Source organism: Dipodomys merriami, unplaced genomic scaffold (assembly GCF_024711535.1).
Source record: "Dipodomys merriami isolate MVZ:Mamm:240054 unplaced genomic scaffold, mDipMer1.0.p SCAF_6, whole genome shotgun sequence".
In the NCBI taxonomy this organism is placed as follows: Eukaryota; Metazoa; Chordata; class Mammalia; order Rodentia; family Heteromyidae; genus Dipodomys; species Dipodomys merriami.
In genome coordinates, this window is record NW_027206179.1 from 10,142,850 (window position 1) to 10,170,369 (window position 27,520).

Here is a 27,520-nt window from a genome sequence, read left to right on the forward strand (position 1 = left end):
GTGAAGTACTTCTATGGAGAAAGCTCTACAAACTGGGGGAAAAAAAGAAATCTAAGATTTTAAAAAGTGGAAAAAACGGGCTAGGAAGGTGGCTCAGTGGTAGAGTGCTTGCTTGCATGCATGAGGCCCTGGTTCGATTCTTCAGTACCACATAAGCAGAAAAAGCAAGAAGTGTTGCTGTGGCTCAAGTGGTAGAGTGCTAGCCTTAAGCTGAAGAGCTCAGGAAGAACACCCACACCCAGACTTCGGGCCCCACGACCAGGAAACAAAAAGTAGAAAAATCTCCATGCTCCTGGATTGGGAAGATTAATACCATGAAATTTCAATACTGCCCAAAGCTCTCTACAAATTCAATGCAATATCAATCAAAATCCCAACAACATTCCTCAATGAAATAGAGAACACAATCCCAAAATCCACGTGGAATAACAAAAGACCCCAAATAGCAAAAACAATCCTTACCAGGAAAAACAATGCTGGAAGAGTATCAATACTGAACTTCAAACTCTATTAGGAAGTTATATTTATTTTAAAAAATACATTGGTACTGGCACATAAACAACCCTGAGGACCAATGAATAGAATAAAGGACCAAGAAATGAATACAAAGAACTACGCCCACCTAAACTGTGATAAGGGAGCAAATAACACAGGATGGAAAAGAGACAAGATCTTCAACAAATGGTGTTGACAGAATTAACTATACACGTTGTTATTAGAGTTCTTGATTTTTGCCATTCTAACTGGGGTGAGGTGGTATCTCAATATTGTTTTGATTTGCATTTCTTTTATGGCTAAGGAGGTTGAGCATTTCTTCATGTGTCTATTGGCCATCCTTCTTTCTTCTTCAGAGAAGTTTCTCTTTAAGTCTTTAGCCCACTTATTTATTGGGCAGTAGTTTCTTTGAGGATTTGTTGTTGGGGGATTTAATATTTTGAGTTAAAGGTATATTTTAGATATGAGACCCTCGTCCATTGTATGGCTAGTGAAGATCTTCTCCCAATCCGTGGGCTTTCTATTGATGTTGCTAGCTATGTCCGTTGCCATACAGAAGCTCTGCAACTTCATGCAATCCAATTTGTCCACCATTTCTTTGATTTGTTGTGTTTCTGGGTCTCTATTAAAAAAATTTCAGATCAAAGACCTTGGAGTCAAAGCACACACTCTGAAAACATTACAGGATGGAATAGGAGAAACCCTAGGTCTCCTTGGAGCAGGCCGAAATTTTCTTAATAGAGACCCAGAAACACAACAAATCAAAGAAAGGTTGGACAAATGGGATTGTGTGAAATTGCAGAGCTTTTGCATGGCAAAGGACATAGCTAGCAAGATCAATAGAAACCCTATGGATTGGGAGAAGATCTTCACTAGCCACACAATGGACAAGGGTCTCATATCTAAAATATACTTGGAACTCAAAAATTTAAATCCCCCAACAACAAATCCTCAAAGAAACAACTGCCCAATAAATAAGTGGGCTAAAGACTTAGAGAAACTTCTCTGAAGAGGAAAGAAGGATGGCCAATAGACACATGAAGAAATGTTCAACCTCCCTAGCCATAAAAGAAATGCAAATCAAAACAACATTGAGATACCATCTCACTCCCGTTAGAATGGCTATAATCAAGAACTCTAATAACAACAGATGCTGGAAGGGATGTGGACAGAAGGGAACCTTACTGCATTGTTGGTGAGAGTGTATGGAGGTTCCTCAAAAGAGTCCACATAGAGCTCCCCTATGACCCAGCAATCCTACTTTTGGGCATTTACCTGAATGATCCCAAACAAGACCATACTAAAGCTACCAGCACAACTATGTTTACTGCAGCATTATTTGCCATAGCTAAGATGTGGAACCAACCCAGAAGCCCCTCAGCAGATGAATGGATCAAGAAAATGTGATATACAAAAAACAAATAAACGGGGCTGGGAAGGTGGCTCAGTGGTAGAGCACATGCCTTGCATGCCAGAGGCCCTGGGTTTGATTCCTCAGCACCACATAAGCAAAAAGAAAAAAGCCAGAAGTGGCACTGTGGCTCAAGTGGTAGAGCACTAGCCTTGAGCTGAAGAGCTGAGGGACAGTGCTCAGGCCCAGAGTTCAGGCCCCATGACCAGACCCAAAAAAACAAAAAAACAAAGAAAATGTGATACACACACACACACACACACACACATGAACTCTATAATTCTATGCCTCCATCAGAAAGAATTATACCGCCCCATTTGTTAGGAAATGGAAAGACATGGAAAAAAATTATATTAAGTAAAGTAAGTCAGGCCCAAAAATAAATAGGTCCCATGGTTTCCCTTATTTGCAATAACTAGTATATGTCTAGGACAAGCAGAAAAGGTCAAAAGCTATGTACATATGACCATATAAGATGATGCTAAGCAAAATGAACCCCAAGATAGGGACACAAAGTGGTTTTATTTTTCCTGCTGTTGTTTTTAATGTATTTATAATGTGCTGTGATTTTTTTTTGTTTCTTTTGTGTATACTTGCCCCGTGGTATAAACCCTGTTTTCACTGTATTTGATGTTGGTGCCCTTCATCTTGTCTATAATTTTTTTTACTTTGGGAGGGGAAGGGAAATAACAAAATGCTGAAATAAGGATACAGGTTGACCCATTATAACAATGAGATGTACAAGACACTACGTTGAAAATAAACTTTACAACTTGGGGGGGGCGGGGGGAGGGAGGAGTTAGGAGCTATGGAGGGAAGGGATGGTAGGGGAAAACAAAGGAGAAGGTAACAATGTTCAATAGGAAATGTACTCATTACCTTGCTCATGTAACTGTAACCCCTCTGTAAAGTATTTTCACAATAAAACCATTTAAAACATAATTGTTTCTAATGAACTTATTTTTCACATTCCTTCTTGATTTCAGATATTTGTTCATGCAGTTGAATATGCATTACTGAGTAAAACATTGAATCCTCATTTTGTGATGTATTTTATGATGCTACTGGAAGAGTATTTGGTTTTAGACCCTTGTATAATTTTCTTGGTCAGTCCAGCAGCTTGAACACTGGGCCTGAGCACTATCCCTGATCCTTTACCCTCAAGCTAGTGCTCGCCCATTTGAGCCACAGTCCACATTTTAGTGGTTAATTGGATATGAGTGTATCATAGACTTTTCCTGCACAGACTGAATTTGGACCATGATCTCAGCCACATGACTAGCTAGGATTACAGGCATGAGTCACCAGCCACCAGCTTCTACTTTCATCTTGGCAGTTTTAAGTGAACTTACACAATATGTACATTCTGGATGAAGACAAGGTAGGCATGGATGAATGGATGTATTGAAGGATGGATGGATAGGAGGCAGAAAAAGATTAGTGGTAGTGACTGAAGTTCATGGGGAAATGGATGAAGGATATAGACAAGGGAAGGAAGGGAAAAAGGAAAATGGAGCAAAACTTTTTACTGATTTTTATCAAAAGGTTTCTGTGATTTCTAACACTAAAAACTTCTCATCTATGAATAAAAACAATAATGGAGGTCATGAAAGTTGATTTGAAAAGTTGTGGTGGTACAAGCAAGAGGGATGAGGTGAATTTTATAAGAAATCACAAACATATAAAATATCATAAGGAATCCAATTTTTACAATATATACTAATAAAATCTAAGAATATAAAAATGAAAATTTAAGATCAGTTACTGTAGAGTTATAAAACAATTTCTCTTTGCTTTGATTTACCCAGAACTTTCTGAAGGACACAGAGCTCTCATCTAACACCAGAACCCAATGGTTGAAATAATTTAGTCCTTATTTCAAACTTGAACTTTCTCATTCATTTCCATTTTCTACATTTGTCATGGCCTTTGGTCTATCTCAGTCACTACATTGAATATATAATTTACTTTCTCTTTATATGTGTGTTTGTTTTATTGTAAAAATACTGTACAGAGGGGTTTAATTTACTTTCTCTTACTAAACTTGCTCTAAGGATGAAAAGATATGCTCCATACAAAATGTACTCATTACCCTACTCATGTAACTGTAACCCCTCTGTACATTATTTTTACAATAAAAAAACATATACAAAGCAAAAAAGTAACTATAGATTTATGATTCAAACCATTACCAACACCTTGTGAGACTGAGGCCCATTATGTCTAAATAAATCCTCTGTTCAGATAACACATGCTCCTAAGAATTTTCAAAATAAGTGATAAGATCCATTATAGTGTAATGAATATATACATGTAACAGACCACTGGCAATCTCATTGGAAAAATTTTCCTATTCCTCATGCATTCTTAAAATGCATATGTGATGTATATTTTCTGATACTCAGTGCATGATTGTGAACAAGTATACCATAATATGAATCCAACACTACAGCCTTGTGTAGAGTATGTTCATTGCCCTGAAGTAGCTCTGTTCTCCATGGCCACTGAAGTCTCTGCATGGAATTTGGGCCTAGCATATGTTAACAACCTGAAAACATAGAGTTGCTTTTGAGATTCATTTACGTTTGTGATACAGAAGCATTTCCTCTACTACAACATGGTTTCAATGCAGTGCATCATGAAAATGTCTTCATCTATGTTAGCAACTTAATAATTGCCTGTTTGAAAGTAAAAGTTCAAAATGCAAAAGTAGAACTCAAGTACAGCATTGACAATGAGTTACTGACATGTAATTGCTAGTTTCAGCAACAACATTGTTTCCTCAGGCAACAGTAAGTGGCTGTAGTTCTGGAGTCCTCTGCACAAGGATTTTTACTGAAACCAGCTGGTATCAACCACCAATGTTCTGTTACAGGACATTGTATGTGTGTGTGAACTGATCCTCTGAGAATGATGTACTCATAACTTCAGTTGACATGTGAGAGGCACAGACTTTCTGTGGACATCTCACCATGCACAGGACATATAGAATCTTCTGAAGCAATCTGGCTGCATCATCCCAGATGGCTTTCATGAGAATAGTTTCTTGACACAGATGTTGGGCAAAAATATTATTCAAAATAATGCCATCTCTGGAGCCTCACTATCTTCAGTCTTGGATGAAATCATAACTCCTGGGGTAAAGAACTCAAATCTACAAACATGTTTTCCAACTCATGTTTTTCTCCTGGATGAAGGTCATTGATGAACAGCTCCAGGGAATACTTTACACACAACTTCTGGGGACTCACAAGAGGCTTTCATGAAAGGTGAGATATAGTGTTGATCTCTTATCAATAAAAAGACACATATGCTCATATACAAAGATATACTAATATACATAACTGACATGTCCTCATTTCTAGCCAAAATTTCAACATGGCAGATGCTTCAAGGATGTACCTTTTGACTTTAACACTCCTTCTCCAGCTTCCCCTCCTTGTCAGGTCCTTGGCTGGCACTAGCTGCTTCTCTACTATGAAGCACCGAGCACACATGGGTGGAGATGTGATGATCACTGGGTTTTTCCCTCTCTACACTTTGGGAATGGATGACAGTAACAGCCATGCTTCCAGCCAAGAAGAGAACAAACCGTAAGAAACTTATCACTTTATTCCCATTTACTGTTTTTTTCTGAGGATGGTCGATGGCTGAGGAAACTCTGGGTGCACCCATCATTGTTCTCTGTCCCTCTACACTGACCTCCATCCCTACAGCACCAGAAGCAGCTCAGTTTTATTATTTTGTCTTACATCTATTGTTGAGTGATTTTCTGCCTGGTAGTAGGAGAGGATTCTATTTCTTTCCAAGTAGCTGCTTCTGTCCAGGTAGGTAACTTCACTTTATTCCAGCATGCTTGTATCTGCTATAACACAGCAGTCATTGCAGAAGATGAAGTGATGTTATTACAATCAACCTGTGAGAATTTTTCCTTAGTAAGATGTGTACTTTGAGGACACTGATAAAATTGCTTATTGTAGGCTGGTAGCTCATGCCTATATAATCCTAACTAATCATGAGGATGATAGTGGAGGATCAAAGTCTGAAGCCAGCTCACGCAGGAAAATCTGAGAATTTTATCTTCAATTACCCAGTCAAAAGCTGGGAGTGGAGCTGTGCTCAATTGATAGAGTGCTGGCCTTGAGCAATAGGGAAGGGATGGTAGGGGAAAAACAGAGGAGAAGGCAGAAATGTACTCATTACCTTGCTCATGTGATTGTAACCCCTCTGTACAGTAGTGTCACAATAAAAAAAAAAAAAAAAAAAAAATCTCAAGGACAGTGTCCAATGACTGATTTCAAGCCCTAGGACAGGCACACATGCAGACACAGAGACACATACACAGACACAGACAGACACACACACATACACACATACTTACTATAGACAAGCAGTTACTGTGTCAAACTAAGTCTTGTGTCTTTATTACATATCAGATGCTTCATAACCCAGGCTTTACCAGGCAGGTCAGCATTCGCAAAGATCCCTTATTGCAGAATTTTATCTGCCCAAGGTGAGTTCTGCTTTATTTGCACATAAGCATATTCTTAGCTTTTGGTCTATTAACAGTGAGTTTTGTTAATAGCTATACAAAAAAAAGAAAGAAAGAAAAACAGACTCTACAGAACTTCAAGAAATTCTAGCAAACTATCTCATGCTATCACAAGAGAAAATGTCTTTTTGTCTATCACTTGCACTCCTTTCCAAGTGCTGGTGTGACAAGTTAGCCTGAGGTAGATGCCCACAGTCCAGAGCAGAGATCCCAGTGCAGCAATTACTCTCTTCTGTGCTACAGAAGATAAATGTCCTTATCTTATATGTCACTGGTATTTTGTTGATCTTTCTTTGGTGCTGGTCCTGGGAACTCGGCCTGTGCACTGTCCCTGAATATTTTTGCTCAAGGTTAGTGCTCAAACAATTCAGCCATAGCTCCCCTTTCTGCATGGTTTGGTGGTTAAATGGAGATAAGAGTCTCATAGACATCCCTGCCCAATCTGGCTTCAAAACATGATCCTCACATCTCAGCATCCTGTGGAGATAAAACTATAGGCATAGGCACCACTGTCTGGCTAAGCTTATTTTTTTTATTCCAGACTATCCATGTTTAGCTGATTTTCATTCTCTTCATTTCCCAAAATACATTTGAGTACTTTTGTTAGTATGCCAAAAAAGACACACTGAGTATTATGGTTCAGCTGATGGATGTTTCTTGTCTACCCACAGATACAACGTTTTAAAGTCTGGTCTGGGTTAGTAAAATGTTATCCTTGGAATTGACTACAGATAGCAATTTTATTCACCACCTTTCCTCCAACTGGACATCACTGGGTGACAGATTTGACTCAACTCTACATGCAGTTTTTATAAAATATGGTCCATTATAGTTCACATGATAGTTCCACAGAATGTCACATATTTTGATTATAGTCAACCACTCTATTTATGATCATGTTTTGTCTGTTGTCCCACATCCTATTTTCTCTCCAAATCTCTACTTTTCTTCTCATTCTCATCTTTCTGAAGTAGCTAGGGTCACAGACACAAGGTACTGGTGATTTCACTTACTTTATTTGGCCTTTCCTCTCAAGACTGATATTCTACCATTTGAATTACACCTCTACTGCTAGGTTTTTCTTGGTTAACTGGTGATAAAGTGGGTCATGGACTTTTCTGCCCCAGCTGGCTTTGTTTCTAGATCTTAGGCTCACAACCTCAGGTTCAGCTAGGGTTACAGGCATGAGTCACCAGTACAAATAGCTTTAATTTCTTGAGGATTCTCCAATCCTAATATTTATAGACCATCACCAAAATTGCAATTTTTGTCTGAGTTGATAGGTAACTTTACTGTAGCCTTGATTTGTATTTCCCTGAGTGCTCAAATGGTTGAACATTTTTCTGTACTAATATTCTATCTGCACTTTTTAATTTTTAAAATATCTGTTCCTTGATTTGATATTTTCCTACTGCTATTTAAGAGTTAGGGTTGTTTTACATTATGTGATTAATTCTGTGAGATGTATAGATACCAGTCTTTTTAACTATTCGTCTGTCCATCATTCCTTTCTTGTGGCCTGAACTCTGGGCTTGGGTACTGTTCCTCAGCTCTTCAGCTCAAGACTACCACTCTACCACTTGAGCCACAGCGCCACTTCCGGCTTTTTTCTTTTTGTTTATGTGGTGCTGAGGAATCGAACCCAGGGCCTCTGGCATGCAAGGCAAGCGCTCTACCACTGAGCCACCTTCGCAGCCCCCACCATTTCTTTCTTTGTGCTGAAGCTTTTAAATTGGATACGAGCACAGATACTTTACATTTCTAGTGCTGGGGAGGGGGATAGAATGTAGGGCCCATTCAGAAAGCCCTACATTCCACCTCCCTCCCCAGCACTGGAAATGTGAAAGAATTCTATTGCTTAGTAACATCCAGAGCTCAATTCTTGATGTCATTTTATGAACTATTTGAGTTCTATTTCAGTTACCTGTGTATGTATGTTTCTCCTCATTTTCTCTATTGCTCATCAAGTTCCAATCTCTATTAAGGTCTGGTCAATGTTGAGTTTGTAACACAACACAGGTTGAAACATAAGGTCTAGTTTTACTGTTTGACACATGGATATCCAGTTTCACAGTGCCCACCCCCCTTAGTAAGGGTGCCATCTTTAGGCCATGGATTATTTGGCAACCTCTCCAAGAATCAAATATCTCTGGTTGTTTGCAAGTAATTCTTGGTCTTATATTTCTTTGATCCCTGTGTCTCTTTTTGTCAGTATTTAATCTGCTGTTATGGCTGGAAACAAGAAGAAAAAAGCAGATACAGGGATACTTCAGTATTGTTCTTGTGTCTGAGGATAGCTTTGACTAAGGAAGGATTTCATTTTTCATAAAATTTAGTCTTGCCTTTTCTATTTCTGTGAAGGAAGTGATAGGAATTTTGATGGAGACTGCACAGAATTTGTAGATGGCTTTTCAGTAATATGGCTACTTTCACCATACTAATTCTGACATCGAAAATAACAAAGGGTATATGTTGATATGTGCAATGTTGTTGCTTTCCCCTTTGCTTCTTCATGATTTAACTTCATTCTTATCACCCTGTTGTTTTTGTAGAACCTCATCATTATTTTATTGAGTCGCTAATCCTTTTTCTACCACTTGGTTATTTCATTCTTCCTAGTAATTTGGGGTTTGTTTTCTGGTTTCTTCAGATACAGTGTAGGTTCTTAAGTACATTATCTGGACTCCAGATTTAAGCAAAAAGCTCCATTTTATTACTTCTTTTTCTGTGTCTATGGATTCTGACATTCTCTTTATTTTTATTTATGCCAAAGACCAATTTATCCCTTGAAATTTGCCTTGAAAAACAATTCATTTTATCATGTACTAATCACTGAATTAAATTCATGGATCTACTCTAGTACCTTGCAGGAGGATATTTTGGGGTCCTTTAAGTACAGGGCCATGTCACCTGTAAAAAGAGATAGTTTTAGGTGTTACTTTCCTATTGGATACTCTAAGTGTTTTTCTTTTGTCTATTGCTCTTGCTAGACTCCAATACTATGCTGAAGACAATGGAGAGTGGATAACTTTGTCATGTTCCTGCTTTTAGGGGAAAGGACTTTAGTTTTTCACCATTAAGCATAATGCTGGTTGTAGGTTTCTCATATACAGTCTTCATTATACTGGGGAATGTTCCAGAGATTCCTAGCTTCTCCAGAGCATTAATCAAAAAGGAGTACAGACTCTTGCCAAAGGCTTTTTCTGACTCTATTGAGAGATCATGTGGTTCTGTCCTTACTTCTGTTGATATGCTATAATAAATTGACTTACATATGTTAAGCCAATTTGCATCCCCTCTAATGAATTCCATTTGATCATAGTGTATGATTTCTCCATCAAATGTTGGATTCCATTTGCCAGCATTTTGTTGAGAAGTTACACATCAATGTTCATCAAGGAGTTAGTTCCAAAGTTCTCTTTTCTCAACGTGTCCTTATCTGGTTTGGGATAAGTGTATACTGGCTTTATAGAATGAGTTTGGTAGTGTTCCATCTCTTTCTATTTCATTGAAGAATTTGAGGAGTATTGGTGATAATTCTACTTTAAAGGTCATAAAGAGTTCAGCTATGAAACCATCAGGATCTGTGTTTTTCTTGGGAAGGATGTCTGTTACTGCCAATTCAATCTCATTGCTTGTGGTAAGTCTGTTTAGCTGATTCATGTCTTCCTGATTCAGTTTGGGTATATTTATTTTGCCCAAAAATCTATCATTTCTGAGATATAGTTCTTCTACAGAAGCTTATAAAGTGCTCTTTTTTAATATTCTTGAATTTTTCTTGAGTCTATGGTGATGTTTCCCTTTTCATATCTAATTTTTTATTTGGGTGGCTCTGTTGTCAGGTGAGACAACAGAAAGTCACATGTTCAAAGGCTGAATCAAAGTCTTTATTAAAAGTCCAGCAACCACATGGTGGTGGCAGCCAATAAATACACTTAACACTGTTAGGAAACTGAGCCATGCAGGCCAGAGAGGAAACAAAGAAAATAATATTACCAACAAACCAATTCAGATGCCGGGCACCATTGGCTCACACCTATAATCCTAGCTACTGAGAAGCCTGAGATCTGAGGATGGTGGTTCAATGCCAGCCCAGGCAGGAAAGTCCATTAGACTCTTAGCTCCAATAAACCACCAGAGAGCCATTCGGTGCTGTGGCTCAAGCGGTAGAGCAGTCACCTTGATCTGAAAAGCTGAAGGACAGCGCCCAGACCCAGAGTTCAAACTCCATGACCGACCAAAAAAAAATTTCAGTTCCAAAAGAGAATTCAAATAAGATGCCATAGGGCCAGATAAGAGACAGAAGACAGGAGACAAGAAATAGGACAAGAACATGGAAGCAAATGGCAGGGCTTAGTGGCACATGAGCTAGTGTGAGCCTAAACAGGGTTAGGTCAGGGAGCAAGGTTACAGGAAACTCTCAGTCCCTGCCAGTGGAGTGAAAGGATTAATAACCTATCAGACAAGTGCCTGCCCATGCCTCCAGGGATTCACATGCCAATCACCTGGGAGGCAGGGGACTTCACTTTCCCCCACCATGAAGACAAGATGCCAGAACCAACCATCCACCAGGAGGCTAAGATGGCACCACCCAGATCCAAATTCCCCATATTTCAGCTTCAATTTTACTTTTTCAAAGAACTAACTTTTGATTTTGTAGATTCTCTGTATAGTTTTTTACTCTCTAATTCATATAATTTTGCTACACTTTTAACAATTTCCTTCAGACTACTGGGTTTTGGTTTGTCTTGTTCCTCTTTTTCTAGAAGCTTGAGGTGCATCATTAAGGTGTTGATTTGAGAATTTTCTAATCTGTTGAGGCAAGTACTCATGGATATGAATTTGCCTCTGAGTACTGCCTGCCTGCCTGCATTTCTTTCTTTCTTTCTTTCTTTCTTTCTTTCTTTCTTTCTTCCTTCCTTCCTTCCCTCCTTCCTTCCTTCTTTTTGTTACATTTGTCTATACAAGGGTGTATGTGTACATTATAAAAACTTAGCATTATGAAATCAACTCACATTGTTTAAAAAATGAAACAATGGAGGCAAGATGGAGATGAAAATGAAAATATCAACTTGATCAACAGATGTGTGTGAAATTATCACAGTGGAAACCTATCACGTTAGTGGTGTCTTCAAACAGGAAAAAATAGTGACATTGAAGAAATGCTTTCTGAACATACAATTATACATGAGTAACTGGAAGCAAGTGTGACGTGTGAAAAAGAGGCTTATCGAAATTTGACAGCAGTATTTCAAAGGAACAAAAATTAGTGTATTTCAGGTTCAGTAAATGATTGAGAATGCCCAAAATGTTATAATGCTTTTTCTAATAAATAGTGAGAATGTAAAATTCCTAATGTCCACAAAGATACAATGCAAGATACATAAAGATGAAAGGTAAATCAAATTTGATCAAGCTCTCATAAGTGAAATATATGTACTGAGAATATTCCCTAGACTAGAAGAGAAATGGGACCCAGAACATATAAATGTGCCCCTATTTCCCTAACAGCTGACTCCTCAGTAGATCCATGCCAGGAGGGCATTGTATGAAGTACTGAAGATTGAAAAATATGCAACGTATCCAACAAGACTGTTGTATTTAGCAAAGATTGCTTTAGAAGTGAAAGAAGGATAGAGATATTCATAGACAAGCACAGTTAACAGAAGATAGATAGATTGACTGATTGATTGATTGATATCTAAAAGACCTTTCCTACAAGATGTGCTGAAGTAAAATTTTTCAATCCAAAAGACAAAAACATTAATGAACAAGAAAAATTTTCAACAATACATGCTCTGTATCCTGTCAGATCACAACACAATTATAGTAGAGTTCAACAGTACAAACTATCACAGAAAATACTCAAATTCATGGAAAATACTCGTTGCTGAGTAATCAGTGGGTCATTCAGGAGAAAAGAAACTTCAATTATTTCTGGGATTTAATTTAAATGAAGACACAAGTGCCAACTCCTTTGGGATACAAAAAAGGCAGTACTCAGAGGCAAATTCATATCCATATGTGCTGGCAAAATAAACAAACATATAACATAACCTCAGTGATTCAAAGCACAAGATTTATTTTCCACAGGTGAAGCTAAATATCCTAAGATAAAGAAAGAGACTGCCTGATATCTTCTGAAAGCTTAATCCATATTTAATGGATAACAGCTTTTTGCTGTGGTGCATGTGGTAATGGGGGACAAACTAGCTATGTCTCAGCTTAAATAAGTTTCTGACTCTCCTTCATGACATATTCCCCTCATGTCTGTACCTAAGTACCTAAACCTGTATCTAAGCATAAAACTACATTCACAATCCATCTCAATTCAGAATAATGTTTTAATATTCATTGGCAAAGAAGCAAGCATTCAATCCATCAAAGTCTTACGTTTGAGTTTTTAAACATTCCTCCTCAATTTCTATGCTCATTATGCAGGTCTATCTTCAAGAACTATCAGCTTATTTTGGCCTTAGTTTTTGCTATTGAGGAGATCAACAAAAACCCTGAACTTTTACATAACTTGACTCTGGGATTTGATATCTATGATGTTTACATTGGAGCTCAGAGAATATTCAAGAATCCCTTCATTTGGCTCTTTGGAAAGTACAAGATTCCAAACTACTCTTGTATAAGAGACACCACATCTGTAGCAGTACTTACAGGACCATTAGGAATAACATCAGCCCAGATTGGGACACTGCTAGACCTCTACAGATTTCCACAGGTGATGATAGGAGGGATACACATTTATAAAAATATCTATTTTAGTGTCATTTTAGGGGTCAGAATGATAGGAAGAGACTGGAGCTATGAACCTATCAAATTATGTGGTATCAACAACTACTCAAAACTTGTGAGGTATGTATATTGCCAGGGTTTGGAAGAGGAGATGGAAGGATTATACAGGCAAATGGATTATTTATTGTTTCAAACCCTATCAATAATTTTCTTCCAACAAATTAGGGAATGGAAAATTACTTTGAAATGTGCAGATATGTTGACCAGGGTACTAGTGGGTCACACCTGTAATCCTAGCTACTCGGGAAACATCTCCAGCAAATAAAGGAAGTGAATGTGTGGCTCAAGTGGCAGAACACTAGCCTTGAAGGAAAAAGCCAAGCACATAAGTGCATGAAGCCCTGCACTTGTGCACCTGTACTGGCATGAATGTGCATGCATGTGTGCACAAACACACACAAATGCAAGATATTGTGATGAATTAAGTAAGTCAGGTACAGAATGAGAAGGAGTAATATGAGCTAAATATGTAACACATACTCATTTACATATATAATCAATCAGAACAAAGTATGGAATACACAGGGGTGAAACCCTGGTGTACCCTTACAGATCTACTGACAGTATAAAAAAATGACCACCACAAAGCTGAGGCTTATCTTGTGTGAGAAGGGTAGATGATAAGTGGAAATGCAGAGGAACAGAGAATGGAGGCCCGGCAAAAAAAAAACACATAATTCGTACATGTGTGAAAATGGAATAAGGAAAATCAGGGAATGAGTGGGGTTGATATAGATGGGAGGAGTTGATAGCAATACTGACAAAGATCCAGAGGCATTTTACAACTAAATTGGTATGTTGTACAACTATTAAAAATCAATTCAAATTTTTTCAAAAACTAAAACAAAACATTATCTTCCACTTACTTCAAATGGTTCTTAATATACTTCAAGACTGAGACTGTGATGCATGGCCATCTTCTCACTCATGGAACGTCCAATATTCTTTCCCTTTAGCTTACCTTTGGGCCTTTTGATCATGTCCTGAGTGACCATAACAAGTTTCCTGCTCTCTATCAGATGGCACCAAAGGACACATCAATAGCCACTGCCATGGTCTCCTTACTGCTTTACTTCAGCTGGAGCTGGGTTGGACTGTTGACCTCACAAGATGAGAATGGTTTGTGGGTTCTTGCTGAATTGAAAGAAGAGATGGCCAAGAACAGAGTTTGTGTAGACTATGAGCTACTAATCTCAAGCAAAGGACTGTCACATATATTCAAATTAATGAGAGTTTATAACCAGATAAATAAATCTTCAACAAATGTCCTCATCATTTATGGTGATAATGAATCACTACTAGATTTAGTTATATGTATTGAGCAACTTTTAATCAAAGGTAAAGTCTGTATCATGAACTCACAGTGGGATTCAACCATGAAAAAGAAGTATTTCATGCTAGGCTCATTGCACGTACCTCTCATTTTTTCACACCATCATGCAGATGTTTCTGGATTTAAAGATTTTATCAAGGCAGTTAAGCCTGCCAAATACCCAGAAGACTTTTTTCTTGCTAGGCTGTGGTTTCTCTTTTTTAACTGCTCAGATTCAGAGTCTGAATGTGTAATGTGGGAGAGCTGTTCTCATGATGCATCTTTGGATTGGTTGCCTGGGCAGGTTTTTGACATGACTATGTCTGGAGACAGTTACAATATATACAATGCAGTGTATGCTTTGGCCCAGGTTCTCCATAAGATTCTGATTCATCAAACAGAAGTTCAAACAATGGGAAATGGAAAAGGGACTGTGCCTTCCCCTGCACAGGTAATGTCTTCTCTGCTCATGACTCACACCATGAACAAAGGTACATCCTAGAGGATTTCTTACTTCATGAAATTAATTATTTCAGGTGCTTTGGCAAACCCAGGAAATTATTTTTGTTTAAATATCTGTGAGTTACTGTAGATATGTGTTTATCTCCTCTCAAGAAAATATGACCAGCAACAAAGATAAAATACAATCCATATTTCCCTATTTTTTGGCTGGTCCAGGGGTGTGAAGTCAGTTCCCAGGTGTTGTCTCTGAGTCTTTGTGCTCAAGGTTAGTGCTCTACAATTTGAACCATAGCACTACTTCTGGCTTTTTGGAGTAGTCAATTGTAGATAAGAGTCTCAAGGATGATTCTGCTGGGCTGGCTTCAAACTGCAATCTTCAGATTTCAGCTCCTGAATAGCTAGGATTACAAGACTCAGCCACCAGTACCCAGTTGGTGAATTTGTTTAGTTATATATAACCTCAACATAATCATAGCTAATGTTTTGAAAACTGTAAATACAGCTTTCTCCCAGATGTTTCTTCAGTAACAGCAAAGGATCACCTGCTGAGCAGAATTGTCCATATTATTCTTTAGTGATCTAGTTTCATTCAACTTTGGTATTAAAAATTTAGCAAGTTTAAACTATAGATGCTCATAAAAAATAGTGGTTGTGACAAGCTGCAGCTAGACAAATGACAACTGTCTCATTCATGGCTATTTATGTGATACTGGTTTCTCTTGAATAAAGGCCTTGTAGTCTTTTTCTGAATGACAGGGATTCAGGAAGATTATCTTTATTCCTCCAAAGGTTTTTGTCTAGGATACTTCATTACATTTCTGAGCTAATCTTGACTTTGGAATGAGAGATTAAGGGCCATTGGGAGCTTTGCTTAAATCAGGTTTTCTCTCTTAATTCTGGGATATATTTCACTATAAGTTGTTGTTTCTGTTTTAGCTTCACACTTTCCTAAGGAACATCCAATTTTACAATCCCTCAGGAGATCAAGTGATTTTGGATGATAATAGGAAACTGGAGCCACAGTATGACATTCTGAACATTTGGAATTTTCCAGAAGGTCTTGAACTTCAGGTGAAAGTAGGAATGTTTTCTCCATATGCTCTCCATGGTAATCAACTGTCTGTATCTGAAGATATGGTAGAGTGGGCCACAGGAGCTACTGAGGTGGGTTGGATCTAATCATACTCATTTTAACAACATATAAGTAAGCAATAGTTTCCCTATAAATTTATACCTGCCTGAGTGCCAGCAACTTTCTCCTATATTCCTAGCTGCTCAGGTAGCTGAGAGTTCAAGATCATGGTTTAAAGTCACCCAAGCAGGGAAGTTTATGACTCTTATGGCCAATAAACCACCACAAATCTAGAAGTAGAGATTTGACTCAAGTAGTAGAGGGCTAACCTTGAGCAAAACACACTCAAGGTCAGTGCTCAGACCTTGAATTCAAGCCACAGAATCAGCACCAAAAAAATTAAATGTGTTTCTCAGTGTTGATTTAGAATATTATCTTTCTAGTAGGTTTCTAACACTATGACAAAGTATCTGAGGAATCACTTTATGCATCACTTTAAAAGGTATGTTTTGTTCGCTTCTGTGGATGTTTCACTAAATGCTCAGTTGAACTGCTAATTAAGCACCTTTGGTGAGAGGAATCATTGAAGGCACCTGTGAGAAGATTCTCATCTCATGGCCACTGGAAAATGAAGAGGAAGTTATGATGGGACTTGGGTTCACATAATCCTATAAAATGGAGGTCTTCCTCCTTGCTCTTTCCCATGTGACAGATGAGTACGGGACAAGGTAAAACAATGACATGAATTCAAGTTCCACAGGGCTGTACACTAGGACTTACTTCCTCAAGATTAGTTTCCATCTTATTTTGCAATATTTCTGCAGGGTTGAAATCAACGTACTAGCACATAAGCCATTGAGTTTTATGGGATATAAAATTCTATAACACAATTCAATTAATTCACTGCACTTAACTGCATAGAAACATTATACTTAATCTAAGCCTTGAAAATGATGAATTTGTTTTAAAACAATGGAGTGTTAGGTGTGAAAGTCTGAACACTTACTAAAATACCTGATTTTCCTCAGACTCCTCGCTCTGTCTGCAGTGAGAGTTGTGGTCCTGGATTTAGGAAATCTCCTCAAGAGGGAAAAGCTGCCTGTTGCTTTGATTGTAGCTCTTGCCCAGAGAATGAGATTGCTAATGAGACAGGTAAGTCTATTATGAAGAAATTCTTCACCTCTCTCTAGTTTTCCTCAACCTAAATGAATCAATTCAGAAGTTGTACATTAGGATTACAGACCCCATGTTCCTTATCTCGGTTAATAATTTAGTTGTGAAAAGTACTGGTATTGCTATTCAAATAGGATAAGTCATGGCTTTGAATTACATATTTGAGTAATATTTTCTAATCAAAATGTTTTCTAGGCAAAGTTATCTCCAGGAATACCTCTTATCAATAATCATATAAACTCTAACATAAAGTTAAATACAAGTATTTATGACAGTGTTGATCTTAAAACTAACCATTTGTCCACATAGAAAACAAGTATCTGGCATATCTTTAGTTGTCAGTGCTCAGAACAGTTCATGTAACAGAGCAAGTAGTCAGAAATGTGCATTCTGATTAGCAAGAGAGCATAACTGTAGAATGTCCAAGAGTGGTTTCCCTATTCCTACTGCTTCCCAGAGCAATAAGAGAGACGTATATAATGAGGTATAAGATAGGGATAAAATTGATATTGTAGCTGGGCGATGGTGGCTCACGCCTATAATCCTAGCTACTCAGGAGGCTGAGATCTGAGGATGGCGGTTCAAAGCCAGCCCGGGCAAGAAAGACCGTGAGACTCCTATCTCCAGTAAACCACCAGAAAACCGGAAGTGGTGCTGTAGCTCAAGTGGTAGAGCGCTCGCCTTGAGCTGAAGAGCTACGGGACAGTGCCCAGGCCCAGAGTTCAAGCCCCCCAACGGACAAAAAAAAAAAATTTGATATTGTACAGAGGACATGTAGGGAAGTAAGGAAGTGTAAGTTGTATAATTTATCACTTTCAATAGGATTACAGAACTTGGCATAATTCTGTTAAAGTAAAAGAAAAGGTATAGAGAGTTGTTGTTAGGATATTAGAATACCCCAACTGGCATATTATTAACAATTGTGGTAATCACTAAAGGAAAAAAATTTTAAATAAACAGGATATGAGATAGGGTTATGGTTTGGAAAAGCAACAAAAAATAGTTTTATTATCCTAAATGCTGACATATTAGGAATACATAGAAGTGAACCATTTCCTAATTCCTTTGAAGAAACAGACATTCACAAGAGCTAATGGTAGATTACACTTCTTACCAGATATGGACCAGTGTGTGAAATGTGCGAATCATCAGTATGCCAACACACAGAGAAACCAGTGCCTCCTGAGAACTGCAAGTTTCCTGGCTTTTGGAGATCCCTTGGGCATGGCTCTGGCTTGCCTGGCTCTCTGTTTCTCTATGCTAACTGCTGCTGTTCTTGGAATGTTTGTCAAATACCATGACAACCCCATTGTCAAGGCCAATAACCGCACTCTCAGCTACATCTTGCTCATCTCCCTTATCTTCTGTTTCCTCTGTTCCTTGCTCTTCATTGGCCATCCCAACACAGTCACCTGCATCCTGCAGCAGATCACATTTGGACTTGTCTTCACTGTGGCTGTTTCCACTGTCTTGGCCAAAACAGTGACTGTGGTTCTGGCCTTCAAGGCCACTTCTCCAGGGAGAAGGATGAGGTGGCTGCTGGTATCAGGGGCTCCTAACTTCATCATCCCCATCTGCACCCTCATCCAGGTGGTGCTCTGTGGAGTCTGGCTGGGAACCTCTCCTCCCTTTGTGGACACACACACACTCTCTGAACATGGCCACATCATCATCCTGTGCAACAAGGGCTCCCTCACCATTTTCTACTGTGTCCTGGGATACCTGGGCTCCCTGGCCCTGGCCAGCTTCACTGTGGCTTTCCTGGCCAGGAACCTGCCTGACACCTTCAATGAAGCCAAGTTCCTCACCTTCAGCATGCTGGTGTTCTGCAGTGTGTGGCTCACCTTCCTGCCTGTCTGCCACAGTGCCAAGGGGAAGGTCATGGTGGCTGTGGAGGTCTTCTCCATCTTGGCCTCTGGTGCAGGGCTCCTAGGCTGCATCTTTGCCCCAAAGTGCTACATCATCTTGTTAATGCCCAATAGAAATTCTTTGCATGCTTTTAGGGATAAAAGAAAACAATTAAGCTCCTAGGGTTGATTAGAATACAGAAGATGTGATCTACATCTACAGTAATTTTCCATTGTTTTTATCACTTTCTATTGTAGCATTTTTACTTCCATAATAAGTGTCTTTTGCTCATTTTCTAGTATTGGCAGTCACAAGTGGTGTTGATAGCCATTTGAATTTGAATTTTTCTTGTATAGATTTGGGGCCTCCTATTTAATCGGCACTTAATATTTTTTTTCTTTTGGTCAGTTATGGGGCTTGAACTCTAGGTTTACATGCTGTCCCTGAGCTCTTCAGCTCAAAGCTAGTGCTCTACTACTTCAGCCACAGTGTCACTTCCAGTTTAGTGGTGCTTTATTGGAGATAAGAGCCTCATGGGCGTTCTTGTTTCGACTAGTTTTCAAACACACCTTTCAACCACCATCCACAGATCTCATCCTCCTGAGTAAACAGGTTTACAGAAGTGAGGTAAGGGTGCCTGTCGGTTTTTTGTTGTTGTTGTTTTCAGTTTTGTTTATTATTGTGAAAATACCATGCAGAGGGGTAACAATTACATGGGCAAGATAGTGAGTACATTTCTTATCAAGCATTGTTGCCTCCTCCTTTATTTCCCCATACCATCCCTTCCCCTCTCCACTCCCCGACTCCCACACTACCAACGACCACCACTCCCCCCCCCCACTCACCACCCCGCCAAACTTCTAAAGTACATTTTTGGACATAACGACTTGTACATCTCATTGTTCTAATGGGTCCACCTGTAACCCTATTTAAACGGTTTGTTTTTTCCCTTCCCCTACACAAATTATAACAATATCAAATACAGTGAATGCAGGACTTGTACCCTGGGGGAGGTACATACAAAGCAACAAAGAAATCATCTTATAGGTTGGAAACAATTGCAAGAAAGAAAAAAATATTTGAATCCTTATCTTGGGGTTCATTTCGCCTAACATCAACTTGTCTGACAGTTTCTGTTTGTCTCAGACATATACTGGTTATTGCAAATAAGGGAAACCATGGGACCTATATTTCTTTGGGCTTGGCTTACTTCACTTAATATAATTTTTTCCAAGTCTTTCCATTTCCTAACAAATGGGGCAATGTCATTCTTTCTGATGGAGGTACAGAATTCCATTGTGTATATATACCACATTTTCTTGATCCATTCATCTACTGAGGGGCATCTGGGTTGGTTCCATATCTTAGCTATGGTAAATGATGCTGCAATAAACACAGTTGTGCTGGTAACTTTAGTGTGGTCTTCTTTGTGATCATTTGGGTAAATGCCCACCTCCAACAACAAATCCTCAAACAAACAACTGCCCAATAAATAAGTGGGCTATAAATACTTAAAGAGAAACTTCTCTGAAGAGGAAAGAAGGAGGGACAATAGACACATGAAGAAATGCTCAACCTCCCTAGCCATACAAGAAATGCAAATCAAAACATCATTGAGATACCAACTCATCCCAGTTAGAATGGCTATAATCAAGAACTCTAATAACAACAAATACTGGAGGGCATGTGGACAGAAGGAAACCTTACTGCATTATTGGTGGGAGTGTAAACTTGTGCAACCACTTTGGAAAGTAGTATGGAGTTTCCTCAAAAGACTCCACATAGAGCTCTCCTATGACCCAACCTGTCTTGCACTTAATCGTATTACCCCTTCTTCTCAGTTTCTTTTCACTGTTGTCTTTCTCAATCATTTTTCTAAATTTTCAAGCATACTAGCTTTGTGTCTACACACTACCATGTTGCATAGTCTTCTAATACATTTTACTATTATATTCTGCTTCACAAAACTTCACCTTTTAACATGATCCTTACAGATTGCTTTGTTCAATACTTATATATTTCTATCCACATGTTTGCCTTTTATAATCCTGAGTCTCTTTTGTGGGACCTGACCCTATTTTTCTGCCTCTCTCCCTCTTTCTCGTTCTCCTTCTCTGTCTATCTCCCTCTCATTCTGCTTTCCTCATAAGGCTTTAGGAATAACTTGTATATGCTACAGAACTACTCAATTCAAGATTGCAATGTAGAAGACTTTGTGAGTTTTATCTTAAGATTTTAGTCTTAAGTTAAATGCCTGTATTAAAAGGTAAGTAATTCATCATAGTTTGCTCCTATGGTACAGAATAACTTTCAATTTATTGTTTATCTACTTTTCATTAATTTGGTACATGGAAATTTCTGAACTCAATATACATAAGATTAATTCTTGTAATGGAATCACTTAGAGGCTATTGACACATGAACATGTTTGTCTGTCATATTTCAAAATTCTTCATTTGGTCAGGAAAGCATTACTTATTATTTCAAATAGGTTGGCTTAGTGGCTCCTATACTATTTCTGCAGAATCACATATTTAAGACATTTAGACATAATTGTACTTGTTTCTTGTCTGTACCAATCCTTAGCACACATTTCTTCTGAATGTACTTAAATTTATGCATACATTGTTTATCTCAGTGCCTACACTTAATATATTCATTAATATATTCGCTTAATATATTCATTCAAGTCTGCATTACAGTTTGAATCACAGCTTCATTTCTAGTTCTTTCACATTTAATTGGAACTAAGAGTCTCATGGATTTTCCTGCTCAGAACGACTTTGATCTTTTTCTCAGATTTATATTTCTAATAAAAGACTATGTAGCTATTAATTTATGCTAATGAAAACTTCTTGAAAACAAAACACTGACAAAATAATGTATGTGTTCATTTTTTTTGAGAGCAAGATGTTTAACAAATGAAACTAAGTATACTGTATTTCCAACTTCCTCAATATACTAATCAAGATATGAAGGGCTGGGAAGGTGGCTCAGCGGTAGAGTGCATGCCTTGCAAGATATTATCTAAGTACTTATTAGTTTCTATATAGTTTTGCCTAGCTTTCTTACTTATTTTACAATTTCATTATTGGACTTGAGTTTATATTATAGTATAAAATACTGAAGCCTCATTGTGTAATGAAGTGAATGGGAAAATATTTGATTTCAGTGATTTTGCATGATACTTGCTAATCCTTGTTAATTTCTTCTTAGTTGAAACTTCTATAAATTTACATAACCCTCTTTTCTCTTGAAAGAATGAAGAGAATGCATACATGCATGGATGGATGTGTTGAAGCAAGTGTGTATGCATGGCAGTTATGGAGAAAGCTAATTGCACATAAAAGAGAACCTGAAAGATAAATAGGACAGAAAGAAGAATGGAAAACATATTCACATAAAATTAGTTTTCTTTTGTGCTCCAAACAAACTTTATAAATAAAAAGCAAGCTGGATATGGGCCCTGAGTCAAGATTTGCCTATCTTGGTTGTGTGTGTATATGTGTGTGTATGTGTGTGTGTGTGTGTGTGTGTGTGTGTGAGAGAGAGAGAGAGAGAGAGAGAGAGAGAGAGAGAGAGAGAGAGAGAGAGAGAAGAGAAAGAGAAAGGGAAAGAGAGAGAGAGCGACTGTGTGGCTGGAGGGGAGAGTAATTATAAATTAAATGCTATATCAAAGTTTTTATCTGACTTTTTATTTCAAAAGGTTTACATATATTCTATAAAAACATGAGGAAATTTACATGCATGAATGAAATGAATTACTACATGGTGATAGAATAATTTAAATTTTCAGAGGAAATAAAAGTAATGGATAAAGGCACATCAGATCAAAAGAATTTGTGTGCACATATAAAATTATCACGGATATTCCGAGGAAGAAGGCAGAGGAGAAGCTGGAGGGTAAACAAACTCTCAGATAGAAAGCAGTTTTAGTGTTCCAGTGGACAGTCCTAGGCTAGAGAATCACACCAAGTGTGCCATCACAGTACAGAGAGTTTGGCCAGAGAGGGAAAATCCAGGCAAGGTGATAGAGCTGAGCACATGCCAGTAGCCACAGCAACTGCAGCAGCATCAGAGGCTGTAGCCACAATACCTACAGAGAAAGTCCAGGACAAAGGCACCAGACACAACGGGTGAGCGGATTCAATTCAACACCAGCAAGAACTGACAAGGAACAGATATCTTCATCCTGCAGACAGCAGCCCAGAAATGACCCAGGAACCAACACTCCAGCATAAGTACAATCCTGACATCCTCACTCCTTCTCAGGGAGCAGAGGAGGGAAGGCTGACCCTCCCCCACCACCAAAACCGGAGATGGCCATCTTTGATACTGACAAAGGCCTGGCTGAGCAGCTAGTTCCAACTCAGACCCTGTAAGAAAACAAAAGAGTCATTTAGCAGGTCATAGGAACCTGACCTGACCTGCCAGGCTCAACTCCACCCAGGGGAAAGTCTCCCAGCCCAGGCAGAAGAAGCTCCACCACCAGAGGAGTGGCTTTCCTCACTAGGTAAACAGAGCCAGAGGCTGCCCCTCCCTACAGCAGCCTAGACAATCAATTGAAATTCAGTAAACATAAACCCTGAGAATGGCTCCAGGCTGAGCTCTGTGAGTGTCTCAGAAGCTAGCCCTTCAGGGGAAAGCTACTGTTTGCTGAAAGGCCTCAACCCTACCCAGAACCTAGCCTCATCACAGCATCTCCAAAGTAGAGGAAACAGCCATCTCCCTCTTTTGTGATACTCAAAGCAGATCTCCCTACCACTGAACTAGCCTGGGAGGAGGATCCTGGGTAAATCCTGGGTAACACAGAGCATTTTTCTGCCTGCTCAAACAAACTGACTTAAGAAAACAATCAAGCCACAGGAAAACCAAACACCACAAGTACACCAGAGACTCCACCAAGAGACTGGTTATGGACACAAATGAGATACAGGATCTTCCCATTCCCTCCCTCCCTAACCCTCCCCCGCCCCCGCAAAAAAAAAATCAACTTTTTTGTACATTTTTTAATTTTTATTTTTAATACTGTTTTCTATTAATCGTTTTCCCTCATAATTTTTATTTTAGTTTTATATGCGTATGTGTGCTTTTCTTTTAAATCTCTTTTGATCTTTTAGTCCTTTTTTTATTCTTTTCTTTTTTTCTCTCTTTCTTTTTTGTGTGACTTAATTACTGTTCTATTCATCCCCAGATATATACTGGTTGTCAATTATTAGGCCTTATCCACGATTGTATACATACTTAATCCAGAAATTTATTAGTCAATTCACAACCTGTTAGGCTTAATTTCTTTAATAGCAGTATTATCTCTTTATACCTATGTAATTTTCAAATAACTAATTTTAAGTATTTTTATATATTAGTTTTTCATGTTTCCTTTCTATCCCTCCCTTTCTCTCATCCTATCCATATCTTCTCTAAATATCATTTCTTTAAACTTACATAATTTTTAAGAGTTTCAATTTTAAAATTTAAATTTTTGTTTTTCCACTTTTTCTTGTGTTTTTAAATCTCTCTCCAATCCATTTTGCTCTCTGAAATTAGGACTTGGTTAAATTCACTCTCCTTTTACCTCTCCACATTCCTCTAATCCTATTTTACCCCACATTTCTCCCTAAACCTAATCATTTCTAGTTTGCCAAATCCTTCTTTGCTGTTCTTATCCCATTAATCCATAGTTGTAGACAGGCACCAGGGGCTCATGCCTGTAATCCTAGCTACTCAGGAGGCTGAGATCTGAGAATCCTGGTTCAAAGCCAGCTCGGGCAGCAAAGTCTGTGAAACTCTTATCTCCAATAAACCACCATAAAACAGGAAGCGGCACTATAGCTCAAGTGGTAGAGCAATGGCCTTGAGCTGAAGCACTGAGGGACAGCACTCAGGCCCAGAGTTCAAGTCTCATAACTGACAAAAAGAGAGAAAGAAATCCACAGTTACACTGTACCGGCAGGCATTTTTACTGTGCAACTACAGGATTCTGGTTGATACTTGCCTTAAAAGTGTTCTAGCAAAAATTGGTGTTCCTTTCATACCAAATGGGCAGAACAAGCCAGAAAAATGCAAGAAAGCAGGCAAGTCCAGTTATCTCATCTCCCACTCATAATAATCAGGTGACTGATCAGTTAATGAATAAACCAGAAGAGAGTTCCCAAAAAGCTCTCCAAACACTACTGGTAACCATGGTAAATGAAAAGATTGAAAACCTGCAAAGAACTCAGTGTGAGCATAATAGGGAGAGAGAGGAGGCAAACCAAAGATTAATACAGGAATCTTATGAGCATGAGGAAGCTACTCAAAGGGAAAAACAGGAATTGCATGAGCAGGCTGAGAACAGTCAAAGAGAATTACAGGAATTGTGAGAGCTGGATGAGAATAAACAAAGATTAATACAGGAACCCATGGAATCCATAAACAGACAGCTGAAAGAATTCAGGGAGACCACAAAAGGAATAATGAATGGAGCCCAACAGAAGGAATGGAAGTCCAAGGAAACCATAACCAATCAACTAAGTGATCTGAGAAAAAACACTGAACACCAAATTAAGGAAGAAGTTCATATAAGATCTAAAACAAAGTTCCAACAAAGACAACCAATTAGAAAGAAAAGAAAAACAAAAAAAGTAGAAAGACTTGACAGTAGGTTAGACCAGGCAGAAGATCAAAACTCGGGGATTGAAGACAGCCTAGATATTATAGAGAAAGAACAGACATATTATAGAGAAAGAACAGACAACTATACAAGACAAATCCAAGAAATATGATAGATCTATTCAACATTTGGAAGACAGCATCAGAAGGCCTAACCTGAGGATAATGGATGTAGAGGAGCACATAGACAGAAGTTGAAGGTCTTGGAAGTTTATTTAACAGGATCCTAGAAGACAACTTCCCAAACATGCAAAAAGATAGGCCTATTCAGATACAAGAAGCTTTTAGAACCCCAAATAGACCAAACCAGAACAGGACATCAAACCATCACATTATAATCTGCCCAGGATCAATTCAGACCAAGGAAAAGATCCTTAAAGCTGTCAAGGAGAAAAGATCAATCACCTATATAGGGAAAACAATTAGAATCACCTCACATTTCTCAGCAGAGACAATCAAAGCAAGAAGAGCCTGGAATGATGTATGCCATCCCCTAAAGACAAACAACTATCAACCAAGAATACTGTACCCAGTTAAACTCTCCTTCAAAACTGAAGGTCAAATAAAAAGCTTCCATAGCAAAGAAAAACTGAAACAATATGTCTCCACCAAACCAGCCCTACAAAAGATTCTTAAAGATGTCATACACATAGAAAACCAACAAGACCACAATAAAGGCCAAGAAACAGCACCCAAACTGAGAATCCAAGAACCATAGGAAGAACCCAGTTGCCACAGTCCCCAAGGTGGTGGATAAAATGGCAGGAACTCCCAAATACCTCTCAGTCCTATCTCTCAACATTAATGGACTTAACTCTCCAATTAAGCGACACAGACTGTCTAGTTGGATTAAAAAGCAAGATCCTTCTATCTGCTGCCTTCAGAACTCAAACTTTGCCCATAAAAACAAACAAATTCTGAAAATGAGAGGCTGGAACAAAATCCACCAAGCAAACAGCCCCCATAAACAGGCGGGAGTTGTAATCCTAATATCAGATTAAAAAGACTTCAAATTAAAATTAGTGAGAAGAGATAAAGAAGGTCGCTACATACTAATTAAGGGATCTCTCCTTCAGTAGGATATTACAATTCTAAATCTATATTTGCAAAACAACGGAGCACCCAAATTTATCCAAGCAACACTACTTTCCCTCAAATCTCACATAGATCCAAAGACATTAACCACTGGGGACTTTAACACACCACTACCCCCACTAGTTAGAACAACTCGGCAAAAACTCAACAGAGAAACCACAGATCTAAACAACTGCATAAATCAACTAGATTTAACAGACATCTACCGAATATTTCACCCAGCAGCATCAGAATACACATTTTTCTCAGCAGCACAGGGAACATTTTCCAAAATAGACCACATTTTAGGTCACAAAGAAAACTTGACCAAATTCAAAAACATTGAACTTATACCGTGCATTCTCTCAGACAAAAAGAGAATAAAATTAGAACTCAACACCAAAAACCACATGGAAGAGATTAGAAAGGAAATTCAAATGTTCATGATATTCAACACAAATGAACACACAAATTACCAGCTCCTCTGGGACATAGCAAAGGCAGTACTCAGAGGCAAGTTTATAGCTCTGAGTTCCTACATCAACAAATTGGAGAGATCTGAAACCAACAATTTCATGAGGCATCTGAACCTCCTTGAAAAAGAGAAGCAAGATAAACTCCAATCCAGTAGATTGAAAGAAATAATTAAAATTAAATCAGAATTAA

At 38.4% G+C, this 27,520-nt stretch overlaps 2 protein-coding genes across 2 annotated transcripts in view; both read left to right on the forward strand.

The window, feature by feature from the left end:
• Positions 1-5,452: 5,452 nt before the first annotated feature.
• Positions 5,453-19,312, forward strand: LOC138814293 (vomeronasal type-2 receptor 116-like). The gene is made up of 6 exons (XM_070003297.1): positions 5,453-5,499; positions 12,900-13,188; positions 14,219-15,025; positions 15,973-16,200; positions 17,137-17,260; positions 18,399-19,312. Exons 1-6 carry the CDS (start codon positions 5,453-5,455, stop codon positions 19,310-19,312), a joined length of 2,409 nt encoding a protein of 802 aa, XP_069859398.1.
• Positions 19,313-23,448: 4,136 nt separating this feature from the next.
• The window catches only part of Zfr2 (zinc finger RNA binding protein 2), an 87,973-nt gene continuing 83,901 nt past the window's right edge, over positions 23,449-27,520 (forward strand). The window contains exon 1 of the mRNA XM_070003298.1: positions 23,449-23,507. Coding sequence (XP_069859399.1) covers positions 23,449-23,507 — 59 coding nt within the window. The remainder of the gene's footprint in view (positions 23,508-27,520) is intronic.

Bases quoted from the DNA above. Each gene is read 5' to 3' on its own strand.
- LOC138814293 (XM_070003297.1), top strand. From the start codon at position 5,453: ATGGATGACAGTAACAGCCATGCTTCCAGCCAAGAAGAGAACAAACC. The intron at 5,500-12,899 runs GTAAGAAACTTA...CTCATTATGCAG, and splicing joins AGCCAAGAAGAGAACAAACC to GTCTATCTTCAAGAACTATC. The intron at 15,026-15,972 runs GTAATGTCTTCT...TTTCTGTTTTAG, and splicing joins CTGTGCCTTCCCCTGCACAG to CTTCACACTTTCCTAAGGAA.